This window comes from Nyctibius grandis, chromosome 20 (genome assembly GCF_013368605.1).
Source record: "Nyctibius grandis isolate bNycGra1 chromosome 20, bNycGra1.pri, whole genome shotgun sequence".
Taxonomy (NCBI): Eukaryota; Metazoa; Chordata; class Aves; order Nyctibiiformes; family Nyctibiidae; genus Nyctibius; species Nyctibius grandis.
This window is the reverse complement of record NC_090677.1, coordinates 522,814-544,571: the sequence shown is the minus strand read 5'-3', so window position 1 is coordinate 544,571 and position 21,758 is coordinate 522,814. Positions and strand designations below refer to the sequence as shown.

The 21,758-nt window shown below is 42.3% G+C and overlaps 1 protein-coding gene across 1 annotated transcript in view; it reads left to right on the top strand.

Moving 5' to 3' along the window:
* PTEN (phosphatase and tensin homolog) overlaps nucleotides 1-21,758 on the top strand; it is a 52,324-nt gene that overhangs the window by 1,092 nt on the left and 29,474 nt on the right. Inside the window, exons 2-3 of the mRNA XM_068416668.1 lie at nucleotides 15,233-15,317; nucleotides 20,673-20,717. Coding sequence (XP_068272769.1) covers nucleotides 15,233-15,317; nucleotides 20,673-20,717 — 130 coding nt within the window. The remainder of the gene's footprint in view (nucleotides 1-15,232; nucleotides 15,318-20,672; nucleotides 20,718-21,758) is intronic.

Here is a 21,758-nt window from a genome sequence, read left to right as displayed (position 1 = left end):
CTGTGCAGTGGGCATGGTCTTTCTCCATGGTGGAGAAAGATCCTTAACTGTGTCTGAGAGGTTTTGTAGCAAGAACCTCGCTTAAAAGTTGGAAGTGTCCTAAGAAAAATGAATATTGACAGTAATATTCAGAGCTAGACTTATCCCTATAGAGAAAGTACTTTCTGTTCTGCAACAGAATCAGGGTGAAATGTGTTGGGTTTTGGAGCAATTACACTCGTGTCATAGCAAGTGCTACGAATAAATCCAGTTCTCGGGCAGGATCAAAACTGAGAACGGCTGTAACGAGCGCGGAGCCTTGGCCTAAAATTTTGGTGGCTTTAAAACAGCCTGAAAGGTTCTTGACTTTAGCAGGTGGCTGCTGAGCTTTTAATTAAAAAAGCAGCACCTCTGGTACGTAATTGCTGCGTTCAGTGGTACTGATAAAATATAGTTTTAGGCTTGCTATAAACTATAAAATATAGTTTTACCCGTTTGCACTTGGTTGTTTCGTTGGCCTACGCCGAGGGCAGCTGTAACGCTGACATAGGCCAGCGCAGCTCTTACTGCTGACTTGACAGAAGTCTGAGGTAGTTTTTTGATTCTTCGACTGATGGGTTTGCTGGGAACTTCTGGAGTTATGAAAAGAGTTAAAACGATGAGGTTTTGGCTCCACAGTTGAAAAGTTTGGTGTTTCAGATATCTTTGCCTGGATGTGCTGTTGGTAGGGAAGAGATTTTTTTTGACCCAAACAGATCTGTTTAACTAGTCATCTGCTCCCGGCAAGAAAACTGGTGAATGTTGAAGCTGGATTTTCTTGTCGAGGTTGCTAATGATTTGCCAAGTGGAGTTTATTGCTAATTTTTTTACTTTTTTGTCTCGTTAGTTTTATTCGTCGAATTTTGCATTAGAAGTAGGCCACTGAACCCTGGGCTTAGGCTAGTTTTTCACAAAGGAGTAGCTGGCTGCAATTCTGTAATGAAATTTATAGAAAAGGTGGGTTTTTTCCATGATTGCAAAAATATCTTTGAAAGAAGCTTATAGTCAGTCTTTTTTTATAGCTGCACATTTTGAACAGATAATTAATGAATGAAGCCTGCTGCCTGTACAGTGTAATGGCTTTGCTTGAAGGCTGACGTTGCTGCAGAAGTGAAAGTTTAATTTTTTATCGCTTCGTGCGGGCTTCTTGGAGATGTACTTTTTGCAGGGCTTTGATGGAATTGTTGCTCATCATACGTGGTAGCTGGAAAATAACCTATTTATGTCTTACACCTATAGACGGAGGACCGAGCTGAGAGTTAGCTCTCCAACTGTGTGATGTTAGATGAAGAAGGAAAACTTGAACCTAAGTGAACTGTTGGGGAAGGCATGTGGTGCGTGGTGGGAGGACTGGGGTTTAAGTTCTCAAAGGCACTTCTCACCGTGTGCTGGAGCTTCAAATTTTGAGACCGAAACAAGCTGCCGTCTGCCTTTGTGCTGTTGGTCAGCTTTGCTTCCCGGTGCACCCATATCTGTAGGAGTGTCCTCTGGTACAGGTTATTTCAGGGTAGCTGCTTCTGTCAGGCTGAAAGAGAAAGACTGACATGAGTTGGATAGCCCAGGGATTTGGGCATTTAGCCGGGATATGGGAGATGGAGGTGTGAATTCCTCCTGCAGTAAATATTTCTGTATGGGTAGCTCGGTGGTGGTGGCTCCAAAATACTCAGTAGCTGCTGGTTACTCCCTGGGCTTTGGGAGGTGGAGAATAAAATGAGTCTACAGTGAATCCAGGTGCGGTGCCTGCTCTCCAGCCTCTATTCTGTGGTCTGTCTTTTCTTCTACCCATCTTTGAGGGAGGGTTTGTGTCTCGGTGTCCCAGGTGGACAAAGACTTGCAAAGTCTTTGTATTATGGCGTGGCTGATGCTCCTGAGGCATTGCAGGAAACACCTGAGTGCCAAAAGACAGGCTGGGTTAGGCGCTGGAGTGCCAAAATCCCCTTCAAGGACCTCTTTATTTCTCTGTTGGGCTGTGTCAAACCCTTTTTAAAACTGGCACTGATGTGTGTATGGTTACAGTACATCATGCTTGGGACTCTTAGTTCTTGGTGAGTTGGTTAAGAATTCTGGTGTGGATAATGTAGCATTTTAGGAAAGGGAAATAGTGACTTCTCAAAATCAGTAGCTTTACGTACACAATGTGATATCCTATGTGGTAATTATGAAACAAGTGTATTAAAAAAACATATTGAGATTTTTCATCTAATCAAATGTTCTTTTCTCTCTGAACAGTCTTTTTATGCACCTCTTGGAAAAATATTTTGAAATTAGAAGAGGAAAGGGTTTTAAAGGTGATGACATTAAACCAACTTTTTAATACTTTATTTCGGATATTGTATTTATTCCTGATTTATTTGGGTTTCTATTTTATTCCTGTAATACTGGATACCTTTTGGCGCAAATGCACGAGAAGGAGAGTTTGAATTAATGGCTTTTTTCTAAGATGGCTGCATTTCTTTGTGATGCAATAACCAGTATATTTTCTGAGGCATTATAATCTTTGGTATTTCTGAAATTGTGCAGCTTGGTTGTTGCCCATGTTGCTGCAGGGAGCAGTGAAGAGAGCATGCTTGCGTGCAACTCTTGCACATTGCATCAATTGCCTGTGTCTTAAGAGGTCCGTGTGTAACTGGGTTTAGCAAGTGGCTTAACTATTTGAGACTAAAGTGGGAAAAATCTGCTTCTTGTGCCCATTATAGCTTCGGTTAAACTTTGTCTTGTGTTTCCAGGCCTTGTGTTAGGCATGAAAATGGCCATCTAGGCTGAGCATAGGGTAGAGCATGCCTACCCTGATGCTTAATTGAAGCGTGTGGAGCTCGTGACCTACATAGTCGTATGAACTGCTGCAATATTCAGTACAGATTAGATGTTGGGTGCAGTGTATTTACAAGTCTCACATGTAGTTTGTCTCATGTAATGAAAGGCAGAGAACGCTGAAATTGCTATTGGAAGCTTCTTAAGATATCATAGTCCTTTATGCTGTTTGCAGTCCTAAAGCTCTTTGCATTTTTAATGAAATTTTAAATTATGTGACTTCACTCAAAATGGCTCAGCTTCCAGGAAAAAAATGAATTAGTGGCGTGAGGTACATACTGCATTTAAAAATAGAGCCCGAGTTGGAAACGTCATTCTTTTAAGATATTTGGTTTCATTTTAAAATTGAAGTTTGTTAGAGGTTTTGTGACAGGTTTTTCTTGCATGCAAGCGCAGGAAGGGCTGGTAAGGGGTTAGAAGAAACGACAAGAAACCAACTGGCAACGCATTTTATTGGTGGAAAAGTATTTCTTTGTTCCGGAGTAAACCATGTTACTGAGCAGTGTTAAGAGCCCGACAGACTCGTTTTGCTTCTGGAGCCTGGGACCATCTTGGGTTTTGGACAAGGTTAGTGCCAGTTTTGCTCTGAATTCACCTAAGAAGTCTGAATAAACAGCAGTAAAACGGTGCTGGCTGGGGACTTCTCAGAGTTTGATTCAGTTACCTGCTTGCTGTGGGATGTGTTTGATCCTGGGAAATTTGGTCTTTCTGCACTTACCAAGGATAAAGGTGTTTGAGAGAAAGCAAGGTGGTGATAGAAGCAAGCGTGTCCATGCATTTTCTCTTCTGGGGTTAGAGACGTGCTGGATCACTTACTTTTCCTCACAATCTTAAACCCCACCTTTGACATATTGCCATAGTATGTGTGTATTTGTGGGTAGTGTTGTTTGACAGCTGAAGCCTATGCATGAACCCCCCCACCATCGAGCCAGCGCTCCGTTGTGCAACCCTCGCTGCATCCATTCAAAGTAACCCCAGCCCCTTTCTGCCCTGCTTTTTGACTGCAGTTGCTCCGAAAGGGACTTAAAAAGACGCTTGACAAATGACAGCTCGTCCCTTTGCGCTTGTAGTGCTGGCTTCCTAATGAACTACTTGATCTTGCATCATCAGAAGTTTGTAATCAATGTGCAGCGTTGCTGGAGACTGTTTGCACAAGCTAAACACGAAGTTAAAAAATAACTGCCTGTGCACACTTTTAAATCGACAGAAGCTGCAGGCTGGTCCTTAGTTTCTTGTAGCTCTGGTGTTGGAGCGATGGCTGTATGTTCTTCTCAAGGTGGGGAAAGGAACGAGTACAGCTAACGCAGAGACCTTATAAAGTTGTCTTATACGGTGACCTTTTAGAAAAAACCCAACTGAAGCTAATCTTCATTGAAATCTGTGAGCTTAGTTAAGCGTGTGTGATTTTCAGAACATCCAGAGCTTTGCCGTTAAATATTAAGAGGGTAGTGCTGAATAAAGCGCAAGCTTTGCTAGGACTGGTGCTGGTTTTGAACGTTTCTTTTTTAAAGAAAAATCCAAGTTCATCTTCATTATCTCTTACAATCAGACTGATGAAGTGTTGATACTTGAGGCCCTTGAGAAATCATCTTTGTTGAGGCTGGTCAGTGGTTTGAGAACTTCTCAAAATCCTACGCGGTAAGCTCTTCGTTTAGCTCTTGGTCTGATTAGTTGGCCATGCGTCAACATTGGGTCCAACTTGAGGCTTGAAGAAGGTTGATAAATTTTGAAAGCGCATCTTTCTAGGAACTTGTGCTGGTCAGGAAGGCCTTTCTGCCCTCAAGATAATTACATGTGACTTCCACCGACTTCAGGAGACAGTTACGGTGTATTTAGGGAAAGGGTATGGCCTTGAGCGTGGAGCTTATGCAACGCTTGCAATGGCCATTGCCGCGGTATAATACATGCGGAAGGATTAATTGGCTCTTGATGGCTGCCAGGCTGGTGATCAGGAGGTTTCTTTGGGACAAAAATGTGTTTTCCCTGTGCTATCCAGTGCTACACTTAACACATCTCATTTAAGAACTTTTTTTCTATTACCAAAAGGTTTTGAAGTATGACGACTGCTGTAGAGGAAGCTGATATTTGCTAAATGACGTGTTAGAACACCATGTAGACGAGTACAGAATTTTCTAACTTTCTTCAGAAGGAGAGATGAATGTATTTTCTGTTCTCTTCCTTGTAGAATTATTTGGACACCTCAATCCTCTTTGTTGTTGAAGCAGTTGATATAATTTGTTCACTAATAATATGACTGAATGTGTTTTATTAACACAATATGGTAAAAACCCTTGTGCTAGAACACGTAAAGCCATGCCACAACTAAACTTCAGAAGGTAGTAACTACAAAGTTGAAATTTTATATATAAAGTTTCTGTCTGCCGAGTTGCTTTTGCTGGTTGTGAATCTCTGAATAGTTTCTTAAATGAAATTATATTTTTAATGGATTAGTGTTGTTGCCACATTAATACTGCATAAGCTGACAAATTATACCCTGGTATCTTAGCCTAGAGTCTTCACTTACAACGTGTTTAAACAAGAAAATGGTTCTTGTAAAATGCTATAAGGGACAGTAGTTGTGTTCTGACAAACGGGAAGAAGAGGGAGGGAATAGGCAGTTGAGCTGTCAAATCCCTTAATTACATTACAGACCAAAGTTGCAGTCATTAGTCACAACTAACTCCCTTTTAAAGCCCACCTCCTTTTGAGTTCGAGTACCCAGCAAGTAATCTGGAACTCGGAGCTACACGTGATTTGTATTCATTTACTGTGCCTAACGTAGGGTGGATATTGAAGGTTAATTATTGCATAGCTTTTTCAGGGGGGTAAATGGGATATAGCCTGGAGTTGAGGATATTATATATATATTATATATATATATATATATAGTGATTGCTGGGTATGCCTCATCTCAAATACTAGGGTAGCTGTGGGCTCCTTTGATTTCGCACTTCTGTGAAGGATTTTTGGGATTAAAGCTGGGCACGTTTGTGCATTTGTTTGACTTATTGGGATGGTGATCTCTGGACTGTGAGAAGGGAATTTATTTGAAAATACGGGAACATTCGTAAGTGGCCCTGCAGAGCAGGATCTCTTCTGAAACACGAATGCTTTGTGGATGGTTGACTCTACTTTGGGTTCAGAGATTGCTGTTAGTTCTTGAATATATCTTAGTCCCAGATTGATGTTTCAGATGTAAACAAATCCTTGTTCCAGTTTCTAATTCAAGCTAGCATCCTCTCTGCTCCTGTCACAATCTGCCTCGTTTACCGTCTCGCTGATGAGGCCCTGAAAAAAAGAAGTTTTGTAGAATGGAAGTAAATAATCGTGCAGTTAGGCCGTGTATCAGGCTGCATAAATCTAGATTATCTTCATAATGATTTTTAGGCAACGTAGCTGAAGTAGTGAGCTCTGTGATTCAAATGGTAATTGACTGTGCAGCTAAAAAAATTAAATTCAACTGTGTTTGGGATGATGACTATTGCAAGAGCTGTCATTGTTCCCTTCAAAGGTGAAGTCCCAGCTTCACAGCCCCGACGTGCAGCAGTGCATAAAAACGGCTTAATATCCAGGGGTTTTTTTTAGTGAAGTGCTTAAGAAATGTCTTTATAAACTTAATTCTGCCTTTGTGGAGCTGTAGTGTAATAGCTTTTAATTGCATGATTAATTTTCTTAGAGGCCTCTGCTTAATTCGTTGCATTGGAGTAGTTGTGTATTTTCTGTTCTTTAATTTCTTGTGGGGGTGAGTTGGAGAAGTAATGTCCTTTGTTTTGTACTAACATTTAGAGGAGGAAAACGCTAGATCTCATTAGAATGAAATTAATATTATCTACTTGGGGCTCGTTGGTTGAGAAACGGTTTATTAGGATGGCCTTACATCTCGTTTTGCTGCTTGCCTTTATCTTCTCTTGGATCACCACCCCCTACCCCCAAATTAAGGTTTGATAAATTCATACAAGTCCTAGTTTTTGTAGCTTATGTTATATAAAGCTTTTTAGTGTGATGTATTTGTCCTCTAGCCCGATAGCTATTTTAAATTCCCTTGTCTCTGAAAGTTTTGGATGTCCTTTCAGACTTGCAAGAAGTTGAGACTGAGCCATTTTTCACTTCCTGTCAGTAAATATCAAAGTAGGGACTCTCTGCGCTGACTTCTTTTTACTGAATAAAATTCTTGTGTATTTTTTTTTTCTGTGGGTGTTTGAGGTTAGGATATGCTTAAGTACACATCGGTGCTTCTTTAAAGGGGATCCTGCAAAGTGTGGTAGTGTGCTGAGAACATGTACCAGGGAGGTCCCGTATCTGCATTGAAAGAGTTCGTGTTGAATTTGGTTCGTGGGTTAAAATAGGGAAATTTGTCACTTCAAAAATCCCAAACTGAGATGCGACAGTCAAGCTTCTGGTATACATTGTCTCCTACTGAGAAGATCCACTCAGCAGACGTGTTGCCTTGAGGACAACTGCTCAGCATCGCACGTACAGTTGTCCTTTGCCACTGGCGCAGCTCTTGGCCTCGGGCTGCTGTGTGTTGCTGCAGCTGGTTGGAATGCCAGGGTAGGTATGGTAAGATGTGGTGCCAGAGCGCTGGCACAGGCTGCACAGGGAGGCTGTGGAGTCTCCTTCTCTGGAGATATTTAAAAGTTGCCTGAATGTGACCCTGTGCAACATGCTCTGGGTGACCCTGCTTTGGCAGGGGGTTGGGCTGGATGATCTCCAGAGGTCCCTTCCAACCCCAACCAGTCTGTGATTCTGTGATTCTTCCAAAGTGTGAGCAGAAACAAGAAGCCTTCTTAACTGGACCTATGCATGTTCTCACTTCTAGAAACTTGTTGGGATTGTAGGGTTTTGTTCAGGGCTGTAGACCTGGACTTGAAGTTGAGTAAGGAGTTGAGGCCCAGTCTTTGACTCCTTATCTGAAAAGTTCTTTCTATCAAGATTTTTATTAATAATATAGTGTGCTGTTGCATCATTTTTTATGCTTCTGTTTGCTCTTGGCTTTTTTTTTTGTGTCATGTAATGTCATCAGCCAATTTAGAGGGATTTGCAGCTCTTCACAGCAAGCTCATGTTTCCTTTACTATCTGCATGCTTTCCTATCTTTATTTGTGATTCCAAATCACGTTGAAATGGAAAGTTTAAGGCATCTTTTTCTCAGCCTTTGTCAGAACAAGCTCTTCTGTAGAGTAGACATCATCTTTCATGCTTCTCTGTTACCATTTTTTGTATTTATGCTGAGAGGTTTATGAGGTTGATGCCGTGCTTTGCAAAAAAAAAATGGTGCCTGCTTATTATGTAGATTATGTGTGGGTCTTTTCCAATCTTCTTGACCCTATTAGCTGTTCAGCAAAGCCTCCATATGGCTGAGAGCTCCAGGACACATTTCATACACCTCGCAGATGAAGGGAGAGACACTTGCTCTGGGAATACTTCCCAAATGCAATCCAATAAGCAGGTCCAAAAGCCCTGCTATGGGATGGAAGTGAGTTGAGGACGTAACTGGTTCCCGAGACAACCTGGCAGTATCATCTTCAAGCATCTTCTGATTTACTTCACGCTGCGGGAATTTGAGTTCCCCTCCAGACCTGTTGTCAGCCCCATGACCTCATCTGGACAGGTTGGCCTCCCAGATACGAAGGAGCTGCAGTTTTGTTGTTTCTTGTCTAGGTTGCTTCATTTAAATTACAAGCTGAAAGATTAAAAAATTTTTTAAAAAAAAAGAAGAAAGAAAGGGTTGTAGTTGAAATATTGAGCATTAAGGAGTTAAATGCATTTCTTCTAAATCATAAAATGTTTCTCAGCCACATCTGAGTTGGTCTCTTTTCTTGTTCTTTAAGGCACAGATGGTAGAGTTGGCAAGTGCAGCTGGCTGGCTACAAGGAATCCTCCTTTGCTCTGAAGAACTTTCTTCCTGTTCATTTCCTCTATACTTCCTGATTATCCAGACTCAGAGAAAAATAGTAAATTTATTTTGCATTTCATACTGACTAATGGAAATGCTGCCTATTAAAAAAAAGGTATGCATGTGTACAGGCTGAACAGTATATACGCTAGGAAACTTTTCTGGATTTGGCTGGGTAGATTTTCCTATGTCTGTCTTTATTTGTAGGGATGCTGTCAAGAAAATGGCACTAATAAGAGCTTGGCCATTTGTCAGGACTCTTAAATCTGTTCGAGGATGGAGTGTGGACACTTCTTGTAACACTCCCCTTGTAGCTTCAGGCTGTCAAGCTGTTGGAACAGCAAGAACAGTTCTTTTTTTTTTTTTTTTCCTGCCGTTGCTATATGGACTTGTTTAAGGTGGAGTTAAAAGGCTCGAGGTTAGCACGCTAATATTTCGTAGCTGGTAGGGCCAGATGCGCCGCTAGACCACGTTGCGCGGTTCCCGAAGTCAGAGTTCCTGAAAATCGCAGACAAATTGAGACAACAAAGCAACTTTCAGCGACTTCAGAGTCACGTTGTTCCTCTGCTCTTCGGCGTCGCTATCAAACGGGACTGAGCAGTTGACAGCTTGGCCACCCCGTGCTGGAGGCTGGTTTCCTTTGCGCCGTGGCTCTCCGCAGCCGGGAGGGTGACGGGCGATGCACGGTGGAGCAGAACTGACAGCAGCTTGCGCGCAAATGAGGAGCGGATTAAAGCAAGTACATGCCTTGCTTGCATCAACTGGAAGGGAAAATTTGCATTCCTGGCAGTTGTGAAGCTTTTTTCAGGCCATCGATTCACCAATTTAAATCTGTTCTTTGTTAAATAAGATTCATATTTGGAAACTGAGGGTTGGGAAGAATGGACTGTTGTCCTTTTATTTGCAGGTGTCAGGTTTTGCAGTAAATTTTTAGCTCCCGAGCATGACTTGGAACAGCCACCATCATTCACAGCTTCAGGAGCACTCAGCTTGTTTTAAATTTCCTTTTCAAAGTAAGATGAAGTCTAATGCCTGGTAGGTCTTCCTGATTGTAAAGGGCTAATAGTTTTCAAGTCGTTTTTTATTTGCATTTTGATTTAAAAAATCTGTCGTCAGTGTTGGGTTTACAAAGTAAAGCTATGTGTAAATTCTCAAGCACTGCATGCTCTAGCATGCTTAGAAAAGAGGAGGATTAGGTCATTTGCTTTCTGTTTTTTTCTGTTATAGCTGCCTTCATGAGCGGAGCGAGGATAAGGGATTAAATACTTTGAAATAGGACTTGATAAAATCACTTAGAAATTCTAATGACTCACGTTGTAGATATTAATTGAGGATGTTTATCATTGCAGGAAAGGCTATAGCTGTCTGTTTTTGCAACTTTTCTTGTGGCTGTTTAAGAACTTAAGAGTTGGTAAATATTTCGGTATGCTTTTTTGGCCACCTTCCATTACGAGGAAGAAGGCTGAATTTGTGAGCAGAATCGGTTATAGGACCAACACGAGTAATTTGCTTTTATATCTATATGTATGTAGCATTTAAAGTGTATACTGCATATTCTTTAATTTGCTCTTGGCATAATGTGAGTGTATAGACAGCTATTTTTGAAAGTGATTATAACTGCTGATTTGCATAATGCTACAGGATTTTTCGCAGCAACTGGAAAGACTATCATCTTCAGCATGTGGGAATGATTTCAGGCTTTAGGAGCAGTGTTTTGTTAAATCTACGAACAGCATTAGAGCAAAGGTGTTTCTGAAGTGGGAGGTTCAGGTTGGACATTAGGAAGAATTTCTTTTCAGAAAGGGTTATTAGCCATTGGAAGGGGCTGCCCAGGGAGGTGGTGGAGTCACCATCTCTGGAGGGGTTTAAGAAAAGACTGGACATGGCACTTAGTGCCCTGGTCTAGTTGACATGGTGGTGTCAGGGCAATGGTTGGACTCAATGATCCCTGAGGGCTCTTCCAACCTGGTTGATTCTGTGATTCTGTAACTTAGCAAATTATTGGGTGCTTTTATTTTAAGGTTCTGTGAGTATAGTGTAGTGTTGTCGTCGTTCATTTGAAAGCTGAAGTTTTGTAGTTAGTAAGAAGTATGAACTTGAGTAGAGGATGGCATTTTAGACTCGTGATACGCAAAAGCAAAACACTCATGTATTTTTTTGTTATGATCGCTAACTAAAATCCCAGCCTCCACGTTTTTGTGATTGAGAAAGGAATGAGTGCTTTAAAAACTGTTGAAACCATTTCTGGGAATGGGTTTCTTAGGAAAGAGCTACTTTGGCAAAATGTGACAGGGTTTATTTTATGTTTTTTAGAAAGCCCATTTCAGATTTTGGTAGTTACGACAGTTTGGTTAATTATGTTTTGCATGTGTTATAGAACTGCCTCAATAAATGGCTGAGGCTTTTTCCATTTTCATTTGCCCCCCTCCCCCCAAAAAAAAGCTTGGAATTGATAATGAACTTGTTGCATGTTTTAAATCGTCAGTTCTTCCAAATTTCTAAAATTATTAGTATCGTTACCAATTTCATGATGACTCAGAATTCTTGCTTTGAATGTAAGCCCAGCTTCCAGGCTCCGTTGTAAGAAACCTCGTCTTGGTAGCGAATATCTTAAATTTCAGCTTTGGAAATCAATGTTAAATTAACTGAGGTGTGAACAGCCGTGTCTGAACTGTTGAGCGTGGCTGTGATAGGAGCACTTGCTGACGACGATGCTCAGTGGAGGTTGCTCCCGTAACTGGCTCGGCTCCGTACCCTTCCGTGCAGCGATCGTCGGCTGTCCCTGAGCACGACTCCTCCGTTCCCCAGCATCAGGAAAAACCGATGCAGTAACAACCATCCCCTTCACTTGCTGCAGGTCTCGGCGCATCTTTTCGCAGGAGAGGAAAGGGTGGAAGAGCTTGGTTTTTATGGCAGTTTTTTCCATTAAGTGATGAAACTGCTATTTCTGCACAAAGATTTAGATCATCTGTGCGAACAGCCCCAGCGCTTCCACTCCGTTCTTCCATCTTACGTTGCTCCTTAAAGCAAAAGGCGTTCTTCAGCTGCTCGAACCAACGCAAGAGTCTCAAAGCAACGTGCTTCCTCAGCCTGCTTGTGGGACGCGTGTATTATAGAGATAAAATGGTCCTCGCCAGCAACACGAATGCGTTTGTCATAGTCGTCGCTGGCTTGCGAAGCCCGCAGCCTCGCGCGCGGGCTGTGGAAGGGTGTCGTTCGCTCGCCGCGGCCGGTGTCCTTTAACGCCAGAGCTGCTGCAGACAGAAGAGTGAGTCAGCAGCGGCGTGTGAATTGCATTCCAGTCTAATGCTTTGAGATAATAAGGAAGGTACTTAAGGACGCTTATATTTAGCTGAGGGAGAAATTGGCTTGCCTGTTTAAAAAACGATCATTTTTTTTTTTCTAAAAACAGCCCCTTCTGCCAGGCTCGCTGTTGGATATTTGTTTTTCAGCAACACTTCAGTGTTTGTGCTCTCAGGTTGCAAAACCCCAGAGCATACAACACTTTCATTGAATCAGCATCAGTAAATTGATTCGTACTCTTCCCCCGTCCCCATTTGAAGTCTTTTTCCCATTTTCTTTGCTTACTGGCATATTATGGAACACCTTTTGCACTACCAGCTCTGGGTTTAAAAATGCATCTGTAACGATGCACGGTTAAGCTTGAGCATCCAATTCTGCTGCCTTGCTGCTGTGAAATTGCTGTGAATTGCTGTGAATTCACAAGCAGAAATGCATGTGAGCTGTGCGGGTACCGCTCGTGCATCGCCCTTGGTGTGGGAGCCAGAAGGGGATCGCGCTTTCCAAAAGCGTGAGACCGTCCCGGCTATTTTGGAACTTTTTATCTCTCTCTGCCTGCGTGTTTTGAGGCTTTGGACAAGTCTGGGAGCCTGCGAACTGGAAACGCTGCTGTTAAGATGTTCTGTTCCCTTTGCTTGGGGTGTCTGTCTGCTTCGCTTCCATCTTGCACCAGCTGGGAATCCTGGAAAGTATCTTGTTTCTTAGCGTCTCGGAGGGGAAAAGCCAACAGCAGAAGAAAAGCATCTGAACATAAACTTCAGGCTGAAACGCGTGGAAAAAATGTGTGGTAAAGCTCACAATTGCGAATAGAAATTTGAGCAAGTTCCATGGTAATTTGGTGAAGTTTGGGCATCTGTCTCATGGGTGATGCTATAGTTGAAACTGAGTTTTGTTTTGATGCGGTCTGTCAAAATGAATTTATTTTCCCGCTGTTGCTAGCGTGAATGCCTGTCTTCTACGGAGGGGTGCTGTGGAAAGCAGGCTAATATACTGCATTATTTTGCTGTGGTAATTTATATAGCCCTGCTGCTCAGAGCAGGACGCACAAGGAGGTGCTTCTGGGTATAAATGCTGGAACTGGGAGGAGGTAGAAATCAGGATGAAATCAGGAATGAGGAGGGAGTGATGGGGTACGATAGCTGAAAGTCAGGTAATTCACTGTTAGTAGGCATAGAGCGGGTGAGCGTGATTTATAACGAGTTTCTTCTGCTTATGGCAAGTAGTGACTGATAAAATAGTAAACACATTGCTAATTACATTTGTTAATTTAACAAAGAGGTGCGGACTGCTTGCGGAGTAAAATACGTTCAGAGTGAAGTTCAAAGTTTCAGATTTATGTGATTTGATAGTATCTGAAGTTATCACAAGCGCTGAAAGTTAAGCAACTTACTGTTTTTTTCAAGATAAGCTTTTTTTTAGGGTTTGGGCAAGTACAGAAACCAGACGTGAACCCCTTTCAGTGTCTGTGTTTAAAGCAGCTACAGATATTTATTTGGATTTCTCAAAAGCTTTTCTATTTTTCTCATTGTCTGCATAAATCATCCTTTGAATAGTGCGAGCAGACCAATGTCTATTAATACTTGGATTACAACATAGTAAATGCCAATTCTTTTTTTGAGAGTAGAAAACATTATTTCCGTGTATTCAGTTCTTAATGTTTTTCTTAAGTCTTCGAGTTAACTGTGTAAAGGCAGAACTTGGGCCGTGCTGCTTCCCTCCGAGTACGTAGGCTTGTAGGAGTTCTGCAAGGACGGAGTAAAGTAGTTTGTATCCTACTTTGGGCTTTTTGTGTACAAGTAACTGGAATTTTAATACCTTGGAAGCTGCTGCAGTGTCTTCCGTTCTGATGATTACTCTTTGGAGCTTTGTTGTGTTTTAATGATAAAAATAAAAACGATTCTTAGAATTGTGGGATAATTTAGGTGCAAGGGACCTCTGGAAATCACCCGTTTTAGCCCCCTTCTTTAAAGCAGGGCCAACTTCAAACATATCGTGCTTTGTTCTTACTCCTTCTAAAATTAGTTTGAGGAGGAGTATGTTAATGCGGTAGGGTACGGTCTGTTTTCGAGCTGCTACTTTCATTTCTGTTTCGCCTTTCAGCGAAGCTTCTTCACTACATGGCCACTTCTAATAACGTTTAAAACTTGAGAGTCCTTTCTTGAGTTCTATTAAAAAAAAAATAAAATCCATATATCATTATACCAACGGGAAAACAAACACCAGTAATTTTCTAGCAATTTCTTGTGAATTCTTTCCTGCATCGGCTCTAGCTGTACACTTAAAATTTTCTTATTTGGCCTTTTTTCCTTAGTGCTAACTTGTTTCTGCTAAGAGATACTTTTCCTAGGTTCTTTATCTCAGGTTGCTTTTGGCAAGTGAATTACAGGTAGTTCAGAATAAGAAACGAGAATATTTTTCCAGAAGTGGGGAATTGTTTTTTTTTTTTTTTAATAAACAAGATATCTAATCCTTTTCAGATCTGCACATTCTCATCTGTTGCAGTATCTTGCATTTAGTCATTCAGAGCTACCTTAGCAGCTGCTGTAGTGGGCTGTTCTGTAGAAATCATAGAAAGTGATAAAAAAATCAGTGTTTATGTAGTCTAGCTAGGGCTTGCATGCCTGAAATGCCCTTTTTTTCTTTGTTTTGCTGTATTTTGTGGTATACCTATTTTGGGATCGCTGGGGACTTGAGCACGGGTTTTAATTCGGAACATCTTGCAATTTAGTCACGCGAGACTATTTTAATAGTTTCCCATTGGATTTAATATGTCACTCAAACCGTAGAGAAAGACCAGTATGTAGCACCTGTGTGATTCTAGTGAGATGATGTGTGATGAAGTAGGTTACTTGACTCTTGGTGGATTGTCTTCCTAATGAATGTTAACCGTCAGCTGCCCAGTAGCATAAACTTCTAATAACTTATCTGTTTGAGACGCAAGGAGATTTCTGTTGTAGTGGCTGTGGTCAAAGTACTGTTTTCAACAGTTTCCCTCCTGATTTTTTCCCCCCCTCAACCTTTTGCTGAGCTTTTTTTTGGAAAAGATCCTTTGTTACTGCATATCTAAAGCTGAATTCCTTTGCATATGGGAGTTGGTTGGAGTTGTTGTTCTGACTTTGATACCGTTAAACATTTGATTAATGTCCATTGAATGCTATTGTAGAAACTTCACGTGCTTTACCAATGTTTCCATAACTTGCATATTCAGATATTTATCCAAACATAATTGCTATGGGTTTTCCTGCGGAAAGGCTTGAAGGAGTATATCGGAACAACATTGATGATGTAGTAAGGTAAGGCTTTATTTTTCTTTTCCTTAACTTATTCTTGTAAATGTTAAGTATCCTTTTTTTTCGCTCATTTATGTTCTGTGTTCTGACTCGTAGAAATGGCAAGATTTTTACATCTCATAGATGTTGTCTTATTAGCTTTCCTGAAAAACGCTGGAAATGATGAAAATGGTATTTTCAACAATTTTAGGCCAGGCTGCTGCGCGGGGTTGATCTCAGATGCATGTAATCTGCTTTTTAGTGTGAAAAACTGGCTTCAGTAAATTGTGTTGGAGTAAAAGGAGGTTCTTTGCTTTTAGAAAGATGTCAGTCCATGCCATTGAGAGTTTCCTTAGATAGTTGGTGGCATTTCAGAATATGTTTACCCATACCCTTTCTTCAATCGATAAATGAAGTACTCGATAAGTTAATTTTGATTTAAAGTAGTAAATAGAGGTGACTTTAGATAAAGGCTTTTACATCTGGCTCTGTTCAATAACTGTGGATGAGAAGAAAAATCAGCTAAAATTTGTTATTACTCATGCTTTGTAGCACATTTTGTAAAAAACCCTAGAGGTTGTCATTTTTAACACCAAATAAAGTTATCCACTCTGAGCTGCTGCATACTAGGGAAGGGATGCCATCCAGAGGGACCTGGACAGGCTTGAGAGCTGGGCCTGTGAAAACCGCGTGAAGTTCAGCAAGGCCAAGTGCAAGGTCCTGCACGTGGGTCAGGGCAATCCCAAGCACAAACACACAGGCTTGGCAGAGAATGGATTGAGAGCAGCCCTGAGGAGAAGGACTTGGGGGTGATGGTTGACGAGAAGCTCACCATGAGCCGGCAGTGTGTGCTTGCAGCCCAGAAAGCCAACCGTGTCCTGGGCTGCATCCCCAGCAGCGTGGCCAGCAGGGCGAGGGAGGGGATTCTGCCCCTCTGCTCCGCTCTCGTGAGACCCCCCCCTGCAGTGCTGCGTCCAGCTCTGGGGCCCCCAACAGAAGAAGGACATGGAGCTGTTGGAGCGAGTCCAGAGGAGGCCACGAAGATGCTCAGAGGGCTGGAGCCCCTCTGCTCTGGAGACAGGCTGAGAGAGCTGGGGCTGTTCAGCCTGGAGAAGAGAAGGCTCCAGGGAGACCTTCTAGCACCTTCCAGTGCCTGAAGGGGCTACAGGAAAGCTGGAGAGGGACTTTTTACAAGGGCATGGAGTGACAGGACGAGGGGGAACGGTTTTAAACTGAAAGAGGGGAGATTTAGATGAGATATGAGGAGGAAATTCTTTGCTGTGCAGGTGGTGAGACCCTGGCCCAGGTTGCCCAGAGCAGCTGTGGCTGCCCCCTCCCTGGCAGTGTTCAAGGCCAGGTTGGATGGGGCTTGGAGAAACCTGGTCTGGTGGAAGATGTCCCTGCCCGTGGTAGGGGGGTTGGAACTAGATGGTCTTTAAGGTCCCTTCCAACCCAAACCATTCTATGGTTCTATACAACTGTGGAAGGTGTACCTAGTGTTTTAGGAGTGTTGTAATTTGTTTAGTCAACACCCTCCCTGGAGAATGTAGTGTGAGAGGTTGCATTAAAAACTAAATACTTGGCAGAAGCTGCCAAATGTCAGTGTTTTTAGGATTCTTTGTTCTGATATTCTTTAAGTCGTGCGTGATGCTTTTGAGATCTTGGGCATTTGAGTTCTAAGTTCAGCAGCTCTCCAAGAGACTTGATGTCTGGGCATGGTTATGCAGTGAAGTTAGGAGTAGGTGTATCTGGGCAAGAAGGTGCTGCTCCCACGTTTGAGATGCCACAGAAAGTTTCTCATTATCATTGGCAGGCAGAATTAGCGCCGCTTGAATTTCACCGGTAATCGTTTGCAGCCAGGTTTGTACAGAAATGAGTCGAGACAGCTCCTCGGTTCCCACACTGGGAGGAATTGTAAACCCTCAACTGAGAATCACTTGTCTGGAGTCAGCGACTTCCCTGCACAGCTGCAGTCTAGCTTCAGATGAGTTCGAGGGGGTTTCGTTTTTGCATGTTTAACCGTTGTGACAAAGCTCGCTATCCACGAATAGTACTGCAAATGTCAGAGGCTGGATTACAGAATCACAGAATCAACCAGGTTGGAAGAGCCCTCTGGGATCATCGAGTCCAACTGTTGCCCTGACACCACCCTGTCAACTAGACCATGGCACTAAGTGCCATGTCCAGTCTTTTCTTAAAGACCTCCAGAGATGGTGACTCCACCACCTCCCTGGGCAGCCCCTTCCAATGGCTAATGACCCTTGCTGAGAAGAAATGCTTCCTAATGTCCAACCTGAACCTCCCCTGGCAAAGCTTGAGGCTGTGTCCTCTTGTCCTATCACTAGTTGTCTGGGAGAAGAGGCCGACTCCCACTTCACTACAACCTCCCTTCAGGTAGTTGTAGACTGCACTAAGGTCACCTCTGAGCCTCCTCTTCTCCAGGCTAAACAACCCCAGCTCCCTCAACTGTTCCTCGGAGGTCAGACCCTCCACCAGCTTGGTCGCCCTCCTCTGGACTCGCTCCAACACCTCAACATCTTTCTTGAAGTGCGGGGCCCAGAACTGGACACAGGATTCAAGGTGCGGCCTCACCAGTGCCGAGTACAGAGGGACGATCACTTCCCTAGACCGGCTGGCTACACTGGATTGGACCAGGCTTGCAGAAGCGACCTTGTAGCGAGGAGAAGTCATTTTTCCAGAGCTGGTCCCATCAGTGAGGTTCAGCATAGCAATCTGTAAATACTCTTGCAGAGTGTCTGTCTCTGCTAGAATTATTAACAGAGGTGTGAAGTTGTGTTTTCTAATCATATCGTTGCACACCAGAAAAAGCTTTTGCTGTCTTTTTGGGACAGTTAAGGGGTGTCCCACAAACGCAAACTATCTACCCATCTTTATTTGCCTGCAGTCAGAGCCACCTTTTTATTAAGTTAATGTGGGCATCGCATCTGCTGTGGGAAATACGTGGTCCCTGATGGACTCCACCTTTGGAAATTGTAGGATAGGGGCAATGGTTGGACTTGGAATAAATGCCATGGGAATAATCCAAATAAATATTAACAGGCAGTAGTCTTTGAAGGCCCTGTTCCATTCACAGCATCGGTTTCAGTTGCTTCTGTAGGAAGGAAAATGTATTTTATTGGTTAAGCATGTAGATATGTGTAAATTAGACTTTTGAAAGGGAATGACTATATAATTACTCTGTACTCGGCACTGGTGAGGCCGCACCTTGAATCCTGTGTCCAGTTCTGGGCCCCACACTTCAAGAGAGATGTTGAGGTGTTGGAGCGAGTGCAGAGGAGGGCGACCAAGCTGGTGAAGGGTCTGGAGGGTCTGACCTCCGAGGAACGGCTGAGGGAGCTGGGGGTGTTTAGCCTGGAGAAGAGGCTCCAAGGTGACCTTAGTGCAGTCTACAACTACCTGAAGGGGGGTTGTAGTGAAGTGGGAGTTGGCCTCTTCTCCTAGGCAACCAGCGATAGGACAAGAGGACACAGCCTCAAGCTTTGCCAGGGGAGGTTCAGGTTGGACATTAGGAAGCATTTCTTCTGAGCAAGGGTTATTAGCCATTGGAAGGGGCTGCCCAGGGAGGTGGTGGAGTCCCCGTCTCTGGAGGGGTTTAAGAAAAGCCTGGACATGGCACTTAGTGCCATGGTCTAGTTGCCATGGTGGTGTCAGGGCAATGGTTGGACTCGATGATCCCAGAGGGCTCTTCCAACCTGACTGATTCTGTGAATTACTAAGTTGTCCATAAACACTTTGATCAACAGGAGCAGTGACCACCGAAAAGTGTAATCAGCCAGATTAAGATACGGAGAGATGTAAATTAAGTGGCTGTAGGACACTGGATGCTAAAGCAGTGTTATGTTTGTTGCACCCTATTTTTAAAGGAGAATAATGCATAAAACGTGATCGTGCAGCGTTCTGCATGTTGCAGTCAGCAGGTCCTCGTCTGTTCCTGTCGTCTTTTTACTGTGAATTTTTTTTCCAAGAGCTTTTTATGCAGAAATTCCATGTGTTTGTGCTCCGAAGCACTTGGTATTGAGCCAGGATACACCAGTGGGCTTTTTCTGGTCTTTATCCTGACAAATTTAATGCTAATACTGTATGAGAAGGACGACCTGGACTGCTGGCTGTCTCCTGTGACTGAAGCTTTGAGAGGTTTTGGATGGAATTTTATCCTTAGAAAAATACTTGCGTGAAAGCTTAAACCCAGCTTTGTGGACATTACTGGCAGAAGCGGAGTCAGCTCTCCTTGCTCTCCGGTGTGTTTTAAACAAGCGGGAACATCTCCCGAAACAAATCGCCATGTCCACCATCTTCCTTCATCTCTCCAAGTCTGCCAACGGGGGCACCCGTGGGAGTCAACGAAATATTTTTGCCGATGAAATTGGAATCTCGTACTCAACGCCGCACGAGGAGCGTTCACATCTGTTCTTATTTTAACGCATCGGTTTAACCACAGAGTTCTTCTAGGTTCTTCGGGAATATTATGACTGATAACCAGAGCTTGTTTTTGCTTGAGCTTTCCAGGATTTTAGCAGCTAGTGTTTCTTTTCAATTTGAACAGCATGTTCTGTCATGGCTAATTAAATTCCTTCTGGCTGATGTGCAGATACACACTGTTGATGATGTTAAGTGTAAACATTTGTATGTTATTTCTTCTTGAACATTGCCAGGTGACACATCATATATAATCACGGCAATTTTGATGAATCATGTTTGCAGTTTGGCTCTCCGAGGCTCGTATGGGAAGTTTTTGTTAACAAAGCCAGAATGAAAATGAGTGTGAAAAAATATAGTGGTCTTCCTCATCCTTTCTGAACCCAGAATATCATGGGGCACTGTCCTCAGGCTTCAGTGGCAAATAATGGCCATTTGAAAAAGCTGGTATTAAAATAAATTATTCTAGCTGTTGTAACTGGAACGCAGAAGTTATTTTAACTGCTTTTTTTTCCATTGGAAATACCACCGTGGCAAATATTTTGCCTAGATGATTAAATTGGAAATAAGTGTTTTCGGATACCTTGTATAATCAATGCTTTCTGCTTTAAAAATAAACAACCCTCCCTCAGCTTAATGTATTGATGCGCAGGTATCTTAGAAATCAGCACAAATTGGTCCGTACAATAAATATTTCAGCTGCAGGCCAGATCTCGGTCTCCTCGGTTGCGTAAGTGCTCTTATTCATCCTACTGGATTGTTTGTAGGAGTGAGGTTTGCGACATGCTGCCTCCTCGATTTGAGGCACTGCGGGGCCAGCTGGGACTTGGAATGCAGAACTGCACAGGCTGGATGGGGCTTTAATGATGCTGCAAATTAAGGTCAACATTATTGCAATGTATATTAATACATGCCTCTTTGTTTTTTTCTTTCCTGCTTAAGGTTTTTGGATTCAAAGCATAAAAACCATTACAAGATATACAATCTGTAAGTATGCTCTTATAGATGTATTTTCCAAAGTAATGAGTTCTAAAAATAGCTTAGGAGTGAAAGTGGCTTGTTGCTGTACTGAAGCAGAGCTGGAGATGTTTTGCACATTTCTTAAAACAATTAAGCCTGATTGAGAGCACTGTTACTTCGTTTAGTGGAGCTGAGTGAGGTTAAATGAAATGCTGGTGTGTATTCATATTACTTGAACGCTTTTAAATGACTTGGCATCTAGCCCATCTGGAGCTTGTACCATGTGATTAAAAAGTGAAAAGTAATTCACAGCAGGCTTTCTGTTAATGTATTAATGTCTGCAGTGAAGAAATTGCCAAACGAATATTTTCCTGGGTTTTTCCTATTTTTTTTAAATTTTTTTTGATTGAACTGTATTGGTACCCAGGCTCTGTTTGCTTACTCACTCTTCTTGACTGTCCCTGTTTATTACTTAAAAAAGTTATCGCAACAATTGGCTTCTCACTTTTGTAAGTGTAATGTTTTCCTCTGAAAATGTAGTTATGCAGAAAGCTGTTCTTGTAACAGAAGGGATTTTTTGTTGTTGATCCTTGATCATCTTTATATGTTAGCTTAGGCTAATTTCATTTATAGAAATGATTTGGTGATGTCACTTGATGTTGAAAAGTAGGTCATGGTTTTCCTATTCCTCATTTTTTCCCAGAAATCTAAGTTGAAGAGTTATTGATTCTCTGAGCTGTTAAGGCTTTATTTTTTTTAAATGAGTGTGTTTTAAATATTTGCAATTAATGAAAGAATGACTGTAGTATGGAAATCCAGGCAATGCATTACGTTGTAATCTGCCAGTCATTAAAAATAAGTATTTAAATATGCCTCTAAATTAGTTAAAGGATTATGCATCAAGCCACTCTGTTTCCTGATGTTGGACTGCAGTGATACTAGAAGCTGAGAAATTGGTTATTGAAGGTGTCTGTAAAGCCTGGGGTAGGATGGGAGAGACAAAGATACGTAAACAAAATATGCATTAAAATAAACTAATTTGACACCTATCATACAGTTTAGTAAGAA